The sequence below is a fragment of the Varanus komodoensis genome, unplaced genomic scaffold, assembly GCF_004798865.1.
Source record: "Varanus komodoensis strain SLA01 unplaced genomic scaffold, ASM479886v1 scaffold74, whole genome shotgun sequence".
In the NCBI taxonomy this organism is placed as follows: domain Eukaryota; kingdom Metazoa; phylum Chordata; class Lepidosauria; order Squamata; family Varanidae; genus Varanus; species Varanus komodoensis.
In genome coordinates, this window is record NW_025336401.1 from 2,942,673 (window position 1) to 2,960,684 (window position 18,012).

The 18,012-nt window shown below is 45.9% G+C and overlaps 1 protein-coding gene and 1 long non-coding RNA gene across 2 annotated transcripts; one reads left to right on the top strand and one right to left on the bottom strand.

The window, feature by feature from the left end:
- Positions 1–1,844: 1,844 nt before the first annotated feature.
- On the bottom strand, positions 1,845–13,291 carry MOSPD1 (motile sperm domain containing 1). Its single transcript, XM_044452797.1, has 6 exons — positions 13,125–13,291; positions 7,052–7,299; positions 6,832–6,907; positions 5,973–6,196; positions 3,292–3,453; positions 1,845–2,945 (listed from the first exon to the last, which is right to left on the bottom strand). The coding sequence occupies exons 2-6, from the start codon at positions 7,203–7,205 to the stop codon at positions 2,914–2,916; spliced, it is 648 nt and encodes a 215-aa protein (XP_044308732.1). The 5' UTR covers positions 7,206–7,299; positions 13,125–13,291; the 3' UTR covers positions 1,845–2,913.
- Positions 13,292–13,503: 212 nt separating this feature from the next.
- LOC123034970 lies at positions 13,504–17,701 on the top strand. Its single transcript, XR_006416866.1, has 3 exons — positions 13,504–13,668; positions 14,181–14,303; positions 17,014–17,701. It is a non-coding gene; the product is annotated as an uncharacterized LOC123034970 (long non-coding RNA).
- The last annotated feature ends 311 nt before the right edge of the window (positions 17,702–18,012 follow it).

An 18,012-nucleotide genomic window follows, 5' to 3' on the forward strand; every position in this document is an offset into this window, starting at 1 on the left:
TAACTGTCACCCTGCTAAGTTTCCATTTGGCAAAATAATTGCCTGAATTTATCCTCTAAATCAGGGGTCCTCAAACTTTTTCAGCAGGGGGCCAGTTGAAAGGTGTGGATGCTGGCCGCAGGCCGGAAAGGTGGTGCCAGCGGTGCCCCCGGGCCAGTGAGGCGCAGGGGTGGTGCGTGCGGGTGCCCACACTGAGGTGGGCACAGGGTGCATGGGGAGGGGAGGCGCAGGCAGGTGAGGCATGGGCAGACGTGCCTGGCAAGGGGAGGCGGGGGCAGGCATGCACAAGGCAGGCGCAAAAGGCAGCGGCTTGCTTGCTTGGAGAATTTCTCTGAGCAAGCAAACCACTGCCTTCTGTGCATGGGGGGAGGTGGGCGGTGGCAGGCGCACATGCGGCAGGTCCAAATGGGCATGGTGGGCCAGATCTGGCCCTCGGGCCGTAGTTGGAGGACCCTTGCTCTAAATGTTTTACCAGTAACATGTCTTCCTGTTATTTCAATCTTCCCTTTCACCACCCTGTATATATTGCCACCACTGGCTTTCAATACCATCAACCATGGTCTCCTTTTGGATAGGCTGGCTGGTCTGGGAGTAGGAGGCACTGCTTGGCAGTGGTTCCACTCCTACCTGTCTGGCTGATTCCAGAAGGTGGTGCTGGGGGATTGTGGCTCTGCCCCATGGCAGCTTTGCCATGGAGTACTGCAGGGTTCCATTTTATCCCCCGTGCTGTTTAACATCTACATGAAACTGCTGGGAGAGGTCATCCAGAGGTTTGGGCTGTGGAGTCATCAGCATGCTGACCACACCCAGCTCTACCTCTCATTTATATCTAATCCAGGTGAGGCAGTGGCTGTACTGAACCGGTGCCTGGCTGAGGTGATGGGCTGGATGAGGGCCAATAAACCGAGTCTCAATCCAGATAAGACGGAGGTCCTTTTGGTAAGTGGTTCAGGTTTTCAGGTAAATGATTTTGGCCGTGTCCTGGACAAGGTTGCACTCCCTCTAAAGGACAGGGTCTGCAGCTTTGGAGTGCTCCTCGACCCAGAGCTGTCCCTGGAGGCCCAGGTGGCAGTGGTGGCAAGGAGCACTTTCCTCATCCTTATCTGGATGAGAATTGCTTGGCAACGGTGACACACGCTCTGGCAACTTCCCGGTTGGATTACAGTAACGTGCTCTTGAAGATGGTCCATATACTTCAATTGGTTCAAAACAGAGCTGCCAGGTTGCTGTTGGGGGCCGGTCATTATTCTCATGTAATACCAGTCGTCTATCAGCTACACTGGCTCCCGATTGAAGTCCGGGCCCAATTTAAGGTGCTGGTATTGACCGGTAAAGCACTAAATGGCTTGGGAAGGATATCTGAAGGAACATCTTCCCTATATGCCCTCCCACCCCTTAAGATCAGAGGTAGAGCCCCTCCTTCAGAAATCCTCCTTGAAGGTTAGGAGAGTGAATAACTGGAGAAGGGCCTTCTCTGCAGTGGTGCCGACTTTGGAATGTGCTTCCCAGAGAGGTTTGCCTGGTGCCAACTTTATATACTTTTCGGTGCCAAGTAAAAACCTTTTTATTCACCCAGCAAATTTAAATATTTTAACTAAGTTTTTAATGGTCATGCTTAGTCACATTTTATTATGGCTGTTGTATTTGTTGTGTTGTTATGTTTAATTATGTCTTAAGCTGTCCTGAGACATTTAAGGATGGGGTAAAAATACTGTAAGTAAGTAAGTAAGTAAGTAAGTAAGTAAGTAAGTAAGTAAGTAAAGATCCTTCACTATCAAGTCAACATTGGAGAAACAGTGGGCTGTTTTGCTGTTCCCCATGCATACACAGAGGTGAACTCAATGTAGGGGCAAAGGTTTAATTTTCTAAAACATTCCTTACACAGATCAAAGTGCATCAGACCTTTAAAAAACATTGATGGATGAGAATGAAAGAGTCGAATACAGTAGTAATCAGGTCCAGGGAAGGAAACAGGACAGTGCTTCTTTCAAACCAGACAAAGTAGGTCTACCAGAGAGTGCCAATTGACAGTAACTCTTTTCCATGGAAGATAATGCAAGAGAAAAGTATACAAACTGTAGCAATAAATCCCTAACATCAGTTTCTTGCAAAACAAGGAGATTAAGCACATCTTTAATTATATACATGTTGACAGAGTCTTTGTTTCTGTTGCTGTAAAATGTATACATAATCAGGTAGATAGTACCAAATGGGAATGTGAGTTTCCATCCCAATGGAGAGGATTCTGTACCAAGCTCTCCCTTGCTAAAAATAATCAAGGAACGCATCAATATGTTGGTATTGAGGCAATTATATTTGACAGAAATGGATACCACAGATGAGTAAAAGCCCTGTGCCCCACACTGGTGAAGGATGTATGCACAGACTGGTTCCTTATGTAAACATGATACTGCTTTTGTTTGCCTAAAGTGATCACTGTCAGATTATCAGCTTTGTACGATGTTCAGCCATCTGCGTTTGTATCTGTACATAAAATCATTTAGCACTAACTACAATTTTTACAGGCATGGTGTGGACAAACAAACATTGCAGAAAGGACGGCTAGCTCTTATGGTGATCCAACACAGATGTGATGAGGAATTTAAAAAAAACAGCGTATGACTTGAATAAATTTTTGTACAGTAGGCATAGATATAAAAGTTTCTCTGGATTCATTTCACAGGTATCATTACTGGATACTTTATAGCTGTCTGTAACAGAAGCACCTGAGTGCTGAAGTCTTTTCAGTCAGACATAGTTAAAACATAGTCTAAAAAAAAGGTACTGTAAGTCATTGAATCACTTTTCTGCAGCATCTCAATGAGCCAAATGGGGGCCAAAGGCAGTCTACACTCGTGATGTGAATCTATCATTCAGATAAAAAAGAATCTCGACATCCAGTTAAGTTGTCACTCATGTTTTCAGGATAACCATGGTGATGAGACCTGAAAGAATTAAAGGACACATCAAGTGTTGATTTAATTTTTGATGGGTTACGCACATTAAAAGACACAGTGTGTATGTATGCACGTGTGGGTGCACCAGAAAGACTGCAACAAGCTACATTTACGTTTAATGAAATATGGCAACATAATGTATGCCCAGACAACTTACATATGCATCAACATTGGACTATAGGGTAGCACAGATCTATGTTCAAGCTATTAAGAGTTGTATGTTGGGCTTAATGGCATCATGGGACTTATTTTTGGGCCGTTTTACCATTTTGAACTGCATCACCAAAGTGAGGAAGGTTGCCCGAATCCCTTAAGGGAGCAAAACATTGCGTACCTAATACATAAGCAGCTGCTAGCTTTTGATTCACACTTAAATGGAGGTAGAGAGGCACCAGGGAATCCACTTCTCCCAATGTGGGAAGCATAAGAGCTGCAATGCACACTATTCCCAGGAAGACCGTGAGTAAACTAGGCCCTGATGAGGCGATTCTGTTTTCTGAAAGGGAAAAAAAACATTCAATATTATGCAGCAGTACAGGATTTCAGCTCTTATTAGCTTCCCCCATTAATTCGTATCTTGACCTTAGAGCCACAACCTTTACAACAGTCCACAAGCCAGGAAGTCACCAGCCATTCTCCTATCTTCTCTTGCAAGAAGGAACTGCTTCAAAATGTATTGCTGCCAGTTTCTTCTTTCTCAGCGTGGCTCCTGCATGCTTGCCACTTATCTCTTCCTGCTCCTCACAATTTCCTAACACGTTTTGTACTCTTAGCCTACTCTGGAAAGATAGCCTGACTCTAGAAGGGCCGCCTCTGTGAGAGGACAGCAATATCACTAGCCAGCTTCCGAGTTTGCCAGCAGCTCCCCCCCCCCGCCCCCATTTGGTGGGTCATACTTGGAACCAGGATTGTACCACCATCTGCCTGAAGAGAATGCCTACCTATACCAAAATTACTCCAAAAGTACTTAGGCTTCAGTTCTAAACTGCTTTGGGATCCCATCTTGGCTGAAAAGTGCGGCCTAAAGATGAGAAATTAGTGTGCAAAAATTAGCTATGTTGACTTTACCTGAATGTCACAACTAACTCTTAGCACAGGACTGGGCACTGGCTACAGGCAGCCTCCCCAAGCTCTACTGGGTGGAGATAATGAGCTTTGTCAGGTGACAAAGAAAGCTCCAGGAACTGCCCCTGAGCTGCAGACCCGCTCCTTTTCAAGGGAAGTTCAAATCTGTCCAGAACAGGTTGAACACCTTCCACCTGATCCAAAGAACCACCCACTACCAGCATCTCAGCCTGGTCTGAACTGAGCTTCAGTTTGCCAGCCCTCATCCAATCCATTCTAACGGCCAGGCAGATTCAGCACCTCCACAGCCTCACCTGTGCAGAAGAGAGCTGTGTGTCATCAGTGCACTGATGGCCACACACTCCAAAATGCTGGAGGACCCCATTCAGTGGTTTCCTGTAGATGCTGAATAGCGCAGGAGGAAACAACTGGGGAGTTCCATGTTGGAAAAACTATGCAGCCAAGCAGTACTCCTTCAGAGAACCTCCTGGAGCTGGCCATCCAAGCAGGAGCAGTAACAGCGCAGTGCCCCCACTTCCAGCTCAGACCGCTTCTCCAGAAGGTTAGCATGGCTGATGGCATCGAAAGCCATGGAGAGATCCCGGAAAATCACCAGAGTCCTGCTCCTCATCTCCATCTCCAGGTTATCGTTCGCCTGGAGGTGGCTGCAGGGACCACTGCTCTAGCCTGTGGCACTGAGCAGTCATTCCTTTCTAGATGCCATCTAGAAAATGCATTTTTACCATTGCTCTCTTCCCAATATATGTGGAGGAAGTCTGCTCAAGGAAAGATTAAATCACCTGTAAATATGAAGTACCACCAATCTACGTGGGTTGAAAGTATCTCTGTCAAAAAGCCCCTAGGCAATGGCTTAGTCTTTCTCTGAGTGAAGTCTACTGCCCAGTATTAGGAATTTATTTACCTCAACTAGTTTAAAACAAAACATTACCAGAAACTGAATATAGACAATGCCTTATTTCTCCCTCTAACTGTTACGGGCTTGAGCATGGGGAGGAGACAGAATATAAAGTGAACTACATCAACAGAACAAATGCTTCTGGGTTGATTTCTTAAACAAAACAGCTTGGATTCTGCACATCTGTATTCACATTTCCACATACCCTCACTCTCCATGCACCGACCCTGTCACACCCCCTTCCAGACCTCCTCCCAAAGGCCCACAAACCCGATTTCCAAAGGGCAAGGGCACCTATGGAGGGAAGAAGGAAAGCGCTGTTCTGTGAACATTAACTATCCCATTAACAGAAAATTAGGATGCAAGCCACTATTTTTAAGGCAAGAGCAGCACACGGTAAGGGGCAACTCGAGGGGGTCTGAGGGCCGCCTTCAGCGCTTTGTCATCCCTGGAAGGCTGCATCCTATGGAGCAGCAAGGCTGAGGGGGCCCTGCGGTCCACGTTGCCCACCCCTGCCGAGCAGGAAACGCCACAGTTATTACTCATGCACCTGCTGAGGAAACAGAAACAATGCACAGAAGCATCTAGGTGTTCACCTTCTTCTCATCCAGCCCTACAATGCAGAAGCAGGATTTGGCCTGCACTGAGAGCAGGGCAGTGGTGTACAGGCACACTTAGACTATAAGTGAACAGCTATCAGTTAGAGGCAAGACAAAGAATCCGTAATCAAGGTGTCTCGTGATAACACGAAAACGATCTGCTGCAATAGAACACACATCTTAAACAGAAAGAAAGGCAGCGGTCACAAAGCAACCTTTGCAAACCTGGTGCTTTCTAGATGCATTGGAGCACAACCCTCATGCTAGCAAGTGATGATGGGAGCTGTAGTCCAACACATCCAGGTGGCAAAGGACTGAAGACAGTGGATGTACGTAAGCCAAGGGAATGAGCTCTTGAGTCCCGGGGTTCCACACATATTATCCATATACATACTGCCTGAACTGGAAGGAAAGTATTCCCAGCGTCTTAGTTACCTGGCTGACACAGCGGCTGTTCAAAAAAGACACTTTCGGTCAGATGTTCTTTTAGCCGTGTTTCTTCCTCTTCCTTCTGCTGCTGCTCTTTTGATGTGGGAAGTAGGGTAGCAATTACTTCTTTTCTTCCCAGTGCTTTCCTCTGGCTTTGCTCAGAGACCTGGAGCCGAAATTTGTCTATCACACCATAGTGGCAAGGTCGAACATCTCGGTGACGAATCACTCTGTAACGGAAGCAAACCTTGTGCTTGCTCTATGTGGGGAGGGGGGATGAATGGCCATTGTGAAACCACTGCAGTTGACAAAGCATAAGGATACGCTCGTTTTTGATGACAGCGTAGACAGCTCCCCCTCCCACCAATAGCCTCATCCCTGCTCTGCGGCTTAACTTGCATGCATACGTAGAAGAACGAAGCCCAGGACTGCACCTTCCACATTCCACATATGGAAAACATCCACTATGATAACCCTCATTTGCCTCTTACACATAGCAAATAGGAATTCAGCCTTCCAATCACTACAGAGGCTCTGGAGCTATTTTAAATGTATTTATTACATTTTAATAACACCCTTTTCCCAAAAGGTTCAGGATGATATATGTGAGTCACCCTCACTCTGTTTCTCAGTGGCTCTGTGAGGTAGCCTGTGTTGACGGGCAAGGACTAGTCCAAATTCAGCTACTGAGCCAAACGACAGGGATGTTAATTTCCAACAGGAATTTAATTCCATATATTAATTTCCTAATAAATTATTTTCTATTTTAATTTCCCTTAACAAGCCTTTCCCAAGGGTAACAGAAAAGTGCATGACAGGAAGGATTATGCTTGGGGGAATGATTCAAGAAGCTAATTTTACTCACATATCGACACAGCACTGGGGTTTCACTGCACCCGCCGGATCCACAACAACATATTTATTCGGAGTTGTACAAAGAACTGAAATGAAAGAAAAATGGCAGCCTTAAGACATACTGGTCACAAAGGTCAAGTACTCATATACAGTATAATACCTACGTTTCATTTAGTTGCCTGCCATTGCCCTGCATCCTAGAGCTTAAATTTAAAGTCCCTGACACTCACCTTTGAATTTTAAGGCAAATTCATAGGGATTATAGAGCGTCAACACTTGTTTGTGTGTGGATTGGTCATCAGCATAAAATATGAGCTCAGTGGGGAACACGAAGACAGGAAGATGTCCTTCCACTAACTCTGGCTGTCTTTTTTGTTGCTGCATTGGCACCGTGTCCTCCTTGCTGTTTGTAGGATGGCTTAATCCCAAAGACTTCTGGCCTGGAGTAATTTAAGACTCTGAAAGCATTTTGGCAAACCTGTGAATGGAATGGAAAACAGAAATATGACTGCTTTTGTTTTCATGTTTACAGCCAGGTGAAATGTTGAATAACATACAAGAAAGGCCCTTTCACCTTCCACAATTCTACTGACATATTGTTGGCATGCTTCTATGCAGGGAAAAAATTCTACATGAGCACAATTGCGACAACTGTCTGTAGTACTGTTGTAAGTTATAATTCACATGAACATGCCACTTGCTTGTATATATGTGCAATGACCAGCACTTGGTCTAGTGGGGCCTTTAGCCAGAGAATCAGTGTTCACAATGATTTAGGCACTTTGCTTCTACTAAAATGGGGAACAGTTTCTCCTAAAACAAGGGGATTTGCTCAAGCACTCTTTCATAAACCTAAACTTATAACTTGTTCCAGATGAGAAAAATGGTTTGGTATGTATAGCCACACTGCCTGGCACATGAACTGGTATGCTGATTGTAAAAATCTAACAAAACAACAACAGAATGCAAAAATTAGTGGTTACCAAATAGAAAAAAGAAGGTGGAAACACAGAAAGAGCAGAGTGGGATGTCAGAAGGTTATACAACCAAGGAAGCTCAGGTGTTGGTGGCAGTGATGCTGAGAGTGGACAAAGTTAGAGGAAAGGAAAAGAAATAGATCAAGAGGGATTAGAATCACCTATCTTTGGAAGAAGGGGCTCTGCTAGTTGTAAGAAGTCAGAGAAATACTAGGGACACACTCTACCTGCAGGGTCCTCAACTTTACTAAATGGGCAGTTCTAAACACCAATTTGACCAGAAAGTGCGAAAGTGTGGTATAGTGGTTAGCACTGGACTGGAACTTGGGAAATGAGGTTCCAGTTCCCATTTGGCCATTAAGCTCGTTGATAACTGTTATTGACAGTGTTATTGTGAGGATAAATGATGAGAATGAAATGAAGAAAGGGAGGACTAGTTAAGCTATCTTCTGTTCCTTCAATAGGACAAAAAGGCAGGGCAGCAAATGTAAAAATAATAAATAATAAAAAGAGCCAAAAGAATGGCTTCTGGGCTGGTAAAGGCAAGGATAGCAAAGAGGAGTTAAGCTGTTAGGAGGAAAGCTGGAGCCGCGACTGAAAATTACATTTAGATAGGGAGCTAATGAGGATTCTCAGAGTTCTCAGTAAGATTCAGAAACTGTGCATTCTGCTCAAGACTATTCACATAACCTTAATCCCACTTCTTGGCCACTTCTCCTGGATTCAAAGTTGACAGCTCTCACAGAGATTAAAGTATATCTGCAGGGTCTGAGAGACCAAACTGCATTTCTAGGCATGGAAACTGTACTAGAGAATCAATGAATAATTTATCAGAGGTGGAAAAGCTCTCTTTTTCAGGGTGTATAAGGTGATGAATCTCTCTTAACAGCAATAAAGGTGTCCAAAACAAAAACATAAGAGGAACTGGCATCATAAGGGGATTCTTCAGGATTGGGCCATTTTTCCTCCCAGGGCCTTTGATCCATCAGTTCAAAGATACTCTTCCTGACTTAGTTGCTGGGTGGCAGCAGGGCAATCTGGCAGGTATTTACATGTTTTCCCAGACACAGTGAGCAACCCTCTTTAATCCAATCAAACAAGCAGCAAATATATTCGATAGCTCCTGTGCTCCAGCAGTGCTTTCATGGCCTTAACAACGTTCCTAGCAGCTTTGCAGATTGTGCCTTCCGGAACCAAAATGGATCCTTGAGCCAAAGTGGCAGGGCAATGCCAATTACATCCATAGTACGTGATATACCTGTAAGGGAACGAGTACACCTGAAGCTCCTTTGTAGCAGTAGCTACTTCAAGGAATAATTGGGCCAGTTTGTGCTTTGAATGAACACTATCAAATTAAAAAGCAATTGAAAGCAAAAGACTTGCAAACTGCAGCAATTTCAATTTCAGGTTTGATCTTAACAAGGTTTCAGGCTGCACAAAAGAGGGCACATAAAACATTAAGCAGGATAAACAGAATTCATGGCATCACTGGTGAATGGGAAGTGAGGGGGACACTTTGGTCCCATTTGTCCAATTCTGATACATGCTATAATTGTTACCATATTCCACTGAGTAACTATGTTAGTAAGTTGCAGTAAAAACAAAAAATGCCCTTAAAGACCAACACATTTCTTCTGGCATAAACATTTGTGGACTATACCCCACTTTAGCAGATACATGACATATCCTTTGGATAGCAAAGTCCAAAGAGTGACGATTGTCCTTCTGGAGTTCCAGTCCAATTCTGAAATCACAATCCAATTCAAAACAAAGAAGTGCCCATAAGATGCTTAAGTATAAGACTAAATATTTCAATGCCACTCCAATGCTTTCTGATTAAACAAGACTTAAAATTAACTTCTGATAAAGCAACAATGATAAAATCCAGACTTTAATCAACACATAAATAAGGTGGGAAAAAACTCTTGAAGTTAAAGTATCGAGTAGAAAGGGTTTTTTTTTTTTCAAGATTTTAAACAAGAACTTGTAGGCTATATGAAGAAGTTTCAACAATGTGCAGTGAACATCATAACTACCAATGCTGTAACTTCTGAGACTGCAGGAGAACTTGCTTCACAAAGGTGCATACCTGCTCTAGAAAAGGCACTTCATTAACCCATGACTTGAAAACAGGCTGCAGCATGCAATGATCATCCTTGAGGTTTTCACCCCATGTACTGAGACAATCAGAACCAAATACAAGATACCAAAACCCAGTGCATGCATGTACATCGACCAATAGCAAAAAATGTTTCAATCCTATCCTTGGATTGTGTGGTATCCTATTTGGGTAGGATTTTTGTAATGCATCAAGCAGCCCTAAAACTCAAACTGATAATACTGTTTGGGTGCACTCTGTATTAAGTTATTTCTGAGCTGCATTGTCAGACAAATTCAAATTTCAGAGGTGGTACATGTGAAATGTATAATTTGAAACATGTGTTCTTCCCTGGATCTTTGGTCAATTTTTTGCCACAAAATAAGATTTGAAAGACCTGCTATTACTTTGTACGGCACATGTAATGATCAGAACTCAAGTATTCATGTGCATTTAGTAATTTATATACAGTGCTGCCTTCAAACACATAAGGAACATCACAAAGTCTGCTTTGGAACTATGCCAGCCCACAAAAAACCCCAAGATGTTTAAAAAGTTTCTGGTATTGCATAAATAAAGAATTCCAGGAAAAGCTAGTAATTCAATGGCAATGAACCTGTTTGGACAAGTAAGGTTGTCCAAAAAATCAGCAAACTGTGATTTCCTTATTCAGCCTATTTCAGGGAAGTCAAGTTTACGGGGTATAATCACCCCTCATGTGGTAGCCTCACATTGTGCTACCAGTCGGGACCCATGCCACAAATGACATCCACATGCCGTTTACATATAGAAGCAGCCAAGGAATGCACAACAAAGGAGAAGGCCCCTGAATCAACCCTCAAATGATGCCACAGGACCTCCACTTCACAAGCTCCAATGGAATGGTCAGCAGCAACCCAACAGCTGCCAGTTTCCAAACATCCCCACAGGCAGAGACTTCAGCCCCCTCTTCACACCTGGTTTCATGAGCACAATACAGGAAGGATGAGAAGGTAAGCCCACAGGGAATGCACACAGCTGTTCAAGACTCACCCAGGAAATGCTCTGGACAAACAGACAAAGAGAGGGGGAGGCCAGGACACACAATACTAGTCTCCAGTGGCTCACTGAATAGGGCAGGGGGCTGGAAAACAGAAACCCCAGTGGAAGGAAGGGTGCTGTAGAAACCGCACTGGGAGAAAGGGTGTGACATGTACTCCACTCACCGTCTGCGTGAATGCAGGGAGTTGGGGAACAGTCACTTCAGGGGTGAAAAAAAGGGATATGGTGGGTGTGAATTCACACTGCAAACAGTTCAAGGAAGCTCCCCAAACAACATGGCCTCAGACAGGAACCAGACACATCATGGGGCATTTGTTTTCCTTCCACCCTCAGCCTTCATACAAAGTCAACAATACAGGGACCACAGGTGGAAGAACTTATATTTCTACGCCAGAGCTGCCCAGATGATATCCAGGGTAAAACTGTCCCAGGAAAGATGGGAGGTTCTCCCATATATAGCACACCTGAGCCAATCAGGAGTGATACATGGAGCAATGCCCTGCATCGCCCAACCATCTCTTCTCACTGCACCCACTGCTCTTGGCAACCCATGCAGCCATCCACCTCCTCTAAGCAGCCCAACAGGTCAGCCTTGGTGGGTAGCATCTTGACAGATCTCCTTGCCCCCAGTCTGCATCTCTTCCAACTGACTATCTCACACACCTCGTGGCAGCAGTAGTCATCCCTCTCTGTGTCGGGGTGGGGGGCTAGGATCCCTCGAGGGAGCCGAGAAATGTATGCAGGGAGTGCGCAGTTACCTCTGTCTACATGCTTCTGGAAGTCAGAACCGATTGCCCTGCCACCGACAGGTGCCAGCTGTGTCACTGCTTTAAGAGCCAAATCAAAGTATGCTCATTTAGAAGCAATCTCCACTTTATACAGTAGGGCTTACTGAGTGGGAGGTTGTGACTTGGAGGATAAGACATACAGGGATTTGGCATAATATGAAACCACTTCCTTCTTGTCTGAATAACTATTTGAGACACCAAACCATTCATGACAATTAATCTTTAAAATCACATGTGTAAAATTATTTACTCTGGAGGCCAACAAAAGCCAGGAAGTTGTGTGGGACTGATCCTGATACCACAATATGAATCATTCTATTGTTTGTGGAAACAATATGTTTTACAGGAAACTGAGCATTATCCTGGATTGTTTTTAACTGTCATTTCCTCATTTCCTATTTAATGATGCTCTCTATTTCTAGAGCACGGACCAATTACACTCCTGCTGTTCCAGGAGCTAGGTCTCTAAGAAACTGGCAGGAGAAACACATATCCTGGGGAGGTGTTCTTAAACTGGTACTCTTCAGCTTAGCATCATAACAAAATGCAGCCAAATCACATGACAATGTTTACAGCAAAGGATATTGTCCAGATCTGCCAAACTGCAAAGGGGGTGGGGGAGAATGACTGGAAGCATTCAACCTTCAGATCAAAAGCTATTACACTAAGTGCTATAAACCCCAACACCATCTACCTTTCCCTTAGAGGATTCAGAGCCGTTGCTTTAGTTGGTGCACCGGACTTCTTGCCATCCCTTATCCAACTCTGAGAACTCGCTCCTCCAGCAACTCTAGATAAATCCCACTTTAAATAAGGCCAACTCTCTCAACAGCTTACAAATCCTAAATTACCCTCCAAAGCCAGCCCCTCAGTCCTCCACAGCGCTCCATGGACATCAACAACCTGCTAGCAAACAAATTTACATAAGAGCTATTAATAAAAGTCGCCCTCCTCCTCCTCCTCCTCCAATAACTGCCAATGAGCGGGGCGGGCGAGGGGGGGGCAAAGGTTCGACATAACAAGAAACCACGATTCTGGCCCCCCTCTCCTGCTCTTCCTCCTCCTCCTCCTCCTCAGTTTTTTGGGCATGCCGGGGCCAGTTTGCCGTCCTGAGACATCCAGGCCGGGAATCCCGTCCTAGTACACAGACCCGAGAAACAGACACGTGTACACACATACACAGAACCAGTCCCACCTCCCGCACTCACGGAGTGAAGCGACCTTAGGGTCGCCTGAGCAGCACGTTTCTCAAATTCGGGCCCTTCTGCGCCTAAGGAGATTAAGCGGCCTGTTTTCACCTCACAGGTAGGACGGGAGGAGGGATGCTGGTGGGGAGGGGTCCTCCATCTCCCCTTCCGCGCGCACTGAGGGCCGGACGCCCCTGCCGGCCCGCACTCACCCTTCCGGCCAGGCCGCTGTCTCCTGGCGCTCCGGACAGCCGCAGAGGATCCCCCAGCACCGCCACGCTCTCGGTTCCCTCACTCGCTCCTCCACCGCCTCAGCGGGCCGGCTCGCCGAGCTCCGATTTCCACGCTCCGCCTCTTTCTGCGTCTCTTCGTCGCGCTGGCTGCCGGGAAGGAGGAGGACTCCTAGTCAAGCGACCGTTGGGGAAAGAGTCCACGAGAGGTAGAGCGCATGCGCGGCGCTTGTTCGCTACGTCATCTCTCTCGCCCCACCCTGCCTTCCTTTCTCTTGCCTCGTCTGTGCTTCCTCTGCCGCGCGTGCGCAGCGAGTGGTTGGGGGATGGGCATCCCCCCCCCCCCCGGCCGGTCTTGTTGGCACTTTTGACAGGGCCGCGATGGACGGCGCTGCCTTCTGCTCCCTTACAAGCACCGCAGCTGCCGGTTGCACGTGCACACTCGGTGTACGTATAACAAAGACGCCCCGTGCGCCCGGGGGCGCAATCCCACCGGAGCAGGAAAATAAAAAATGAAGGCCCGAAGGTGCGTGTTCCCAGGCCCTGAAGGCTGCTTGGGCAGGTGTCTTCACAGAGCCCTGTCTCCTAAGGGTACTGCTATCAAAAGGGGCACGTGGGCAGGGGAGAAGAAGGCATCTGATAGCAGACAAATCTGCCTCGCAGGTTCAAGGAGGCCGCAGCGTGAGGGGGGCGGGGAGCCCATGTGAGCCAAAAGCCAACTCATCAAGGGGGTCGGATGCAAGAGGGCCCCCCTGTCTTTCAACAAATACCCATGGGTTGCAAGGTGCTGGGGAAGGGGCCTCAGAGATTTGGAGCTCCTAAGACTGTCTCTGCATGTAGCTTGTAAAGTCTTTGTCACTAAGTTATGGCTGTTTCGTTAAGCCTCCAAAGATATCTTTCATATTTCTACCAAACACATTCCCTGATATTTTAATAGGTGTTGCTATTCTGTGAGATTTACAATTGGTATAGAATGTTGTATTATTTGCATACATATGCCTACAAGGTGCTGTATGATTCCCTCTATTACTGTATTAGGTGGAACAAGCTATAAAGGACTTTATCTTGGGAAACACAGACAGAGACTGAATTAACACTACAGTTTCTTTGGAACATTACATCTCCAGCTTCCGGGAGAGGGAAAAAAAGGCAAGGGAACAGGTAAAACCATTGAAAAGAAAAGAGACTTTGAGGCTTTGGCCCAGGCCTATTACTACTCCTGATTAGTTCAGACTCTAGATAGGAGTAGGCGACCTTTCTGGTTCATAGTTTGGAAATTTGAGAAATTATCCTGGATACCATCACAATATGGCTGCTATGACAGATTCTTGAAAGGACAAGTAATCTGCCCAAAACACAGAATACAAGGTACAGATGGGTGTATAAGCAATGATTCACTAAACAAACAGAATTCCAGTGTGGCATAGTGTTGAGACATCTAGGCTGGGGATGAAGGATCCAAGTTGTAGCCCCCCCTCCGCCATGAAGCTCACTGAGTGGCTTTGAACCAGTCACAGATTTTCAGCCTAACCTCCTTCACAGTGTGGTAATTGTAAAGATAAACTGGTGAGGAAGAAAACTTGTAAGCCACCTTGGGTGCCTTTGAAGAGGAAGAATGGTGGGCTGAAAATATAATGCAGCACACTAGATTTTGGTCACTTTTCTCTCTTGCTCAAGATCACACAGACACTAACACTCCATATATGCACATATGCATACAGTGAATCTACAGGATTATCCTACCCAGTGCTGGCTGCAGGTTTCGGAGAGCCCTTGGCCAGAGAGTCCCCTCCCCGTGTGAGTCTACCTTACGATTTCCACTGTCATCAGCTACTACTGCACTGCATCCCTTTTCCTACCCATCCATTTCTCATTTGAAGAGCGAAGAGGCAGATTGTGAGGACATGGCAGCATCCCTTGCTCCTCTTTCCCCAAACCACTGTTACCTGGGCCAGAGTAAGAGGGAGGTGAACAAGCTGGTTACAGCAGGGAAATGGAGGAGACAATCTAGGGGACCTCTTGGACCCTGGTCCTGATTCCTCACTTTTCCACCTTGCAGCAAGCATTCAAAGATCCTTTCAGGATCCTTCCAAAAGCTCTTGTCAACCCTCTCTCTCTTTCTTGCAGTCCCCATCCAATCCGACATAGCAGCACACCACCCTCCCCAAGCCCCCCCGGCACTCATAGCTGGCTCCACTCAGACGTCCTGCTCCTCTCCCAACCGTTCCCACTGGCTTCCTGGCCCTTCTGCTACCTTTCCACTGGCTCTCTAGCTCTTCAGCCCCATTACTCTCCTTGGGACACCTTGGCAAGTGCCGAGAAAGGTTTCTGGGGCACCATGTTGCCCACCTTTGACCCAGTCTGGTCCTAGTTACGTGCATCTATGTATGTCTTTCTACAGATGCGCATGTGTGCACGCACACATATTAAACAGCAGGAGTTCATTATACAGTAGTAGCTCTGTTCACGAACACCTCAGTTCACGACCAAATTGGGTCGCAAACAGAAATTTCAGAAAAATTTTGCCTCAGTTTGCGAACTCTGCATTGGGTGGCAACCATGATCGCGGCCATCTTCCCCCCCGCCATTGTGATCGTGCCAGTCTTCCCCCTGAGCATGATCGCAATGCGGCCATCTCCCCACCCCTCCAAGCATGATCGCTATCGCGTGATTATGGTTTGGACTCTCCCTCCAAACAATAAACTCCCCCCACCGCCTAGATTAGTGTTCTCTACTGTACTGTACTTTGTTACTTTGTCGTTCTTTGTTACTTCGTTTCAATTTTTTGTGATTTAAAAAAAAATAATTACAGAATGGAGTAACCGTATTTACATTGAACCTTATGGGGGAATTTGACTTGGCTCGCTACCAATTCGGGTCACAACCAGACTTGTGGAACGGATTAAGTTTGTGAGCCAAGGCACCACTGTTCCATGCCCAGTTTATTTGGATCACCTGATAGTCATAGGAAAGAGAGCTGGTAAAGGGAATTTATTTATGTATGTATTTATTTAGCAGATTTATATGCCTCCCCATTCACCTGGGCCTCGGGGTGGCTTACAAATAAATAAATATCATTAGTACAATAAAATACAGTTGGAGACATCCTAGCCAAAGTTGTTAAAATCAATAAATAAAATCAACAATTAAAATGACATTTAAATAAAAAGGTCTTGGCCTGGCTCCGAAAAGCAAATAATGACGGCGCCAGGTGGACTTCTCTGGGGAACACATTCCACAGATGGGGCGCCACTGCAGAGAAAACCCTCCTCCGGGTACTTTGCCTCCTAATGTCTTTCACGGAGGGTTCCCGGAGGAGGGCCTCTGCCGCCCATCTCAGGGGGCGGGAGGGCAAATACGGAAGAAGGCGTTCCTTTAGGTATCCAGGTCCCAAGCCGTTAAGGGCTTTATAGGTAATGACCAGCACCTTGAATTGAGCCCGGACTTCGATGGGAAGCCAGTGAAGCTGGTAGAGGACTGGGGTTATACGAGAGTAACGCCCAGTCCCCGCCAGCAACCTGGCTGCTCTATTTTGCACCATCTGAAGTATCCAGACCGTCTTCAAGGGCAGCCCCACGTAGAGCGCATTGCAGAAGTCTAATCGGGAAGTGACCAATGCGTGTGTCACTGTTGCCAGGCAGTCGTTCTCCAGGTAGGGACGCAGCTGGTGAATCAGCCGAAGCTGAAAGAAAGCGCTCCTCGCCACCGCTGTTACTTGAGCTTCCAGCGAAAGCTCTGGATCGAGGAGCACTCCCAAGCTGCAGACCTTGTCCTTAAGAGGGTGGTTAGTGGTTAGCATGTTTACTTAGATGGAGAGATGACACGTAAGCCTGATTTATTACTATCTTTATATCCTGCTTTTTTCTCTTAGATGGAACCCAAGATAACTAATACGTTGCTCCATTCTAGCCTATCAGCAAGCCTGTACGTTGAGTGGAGTCAGTGGCTGGTCGGTCCCACAGATGAGTGGGGAACAAGAACTGGGATATTTGGCATCCCACTCCGGCACGCTAATCACTACAACATATTGGCTGTCACAAGAATTCATAAGGCCGTGCTGTTTCTTTACAATCATGTTTGTTTTCATGAGGGGTAGTGGTGTGCTCTGCCTGTCTCTCCCTTAGCAGATCCTATGTCTTAGGGTGAATAGAATAGATTCTATTTTTTATTTTTCTTAGGGTGTTGTCCAATACTTCCCTCATTGGAAATTATTTGGTAAGATTTCCTACTTCACATCTTGAATAAAATGGGCGTTTGAAGCATTCTCTTCTGTTATATTGGTTGTAGTCATAATGCCGCTCAACTTTTCCCCCAAGGCACAGGCCACTTTGGTGCTTGTCAGGGTGAGAGATAATAGTGTAATTATTGTTGAAGAACTGTATCCCTAATGTCTGCTCAGCTAATGAGATCTATAGAGCGTCACCTTTAATGGACCAGTTCCCTTTGCAGGGGTTTGTCTGTGTTGCTGGGAGAGTCCATGCCCTGCATGTGAGGTCATTTGGCACAAAAGAACTTGAAATGATGTGCGTGTAATTTAAAACAGGAGATGAACTATGAAATTTGGATTTGGCTGATGATTCTCAATGTGTGCTTGTTTTCATCACTCTGTTTTCATCCTCTGCCCACATACAGAAGATACGGGGCAAATTCTGCTCACGTAAGAGCCAGGGCTTTACTGGTAAATTCTGAAATGCACACACTCATAACAGCCCTAACAGCCACTCTCTCAAGGAAGGTCCAAAATTTCAAGCAGCCACAATGATCCATAGCTATATGAATTTACATTAATACAATACACACACACAAGCCAAACAGCAGCAGTGCCTAGCACTGCACCAAATTTATTAGGACCAGCCGACAGTCATATCTG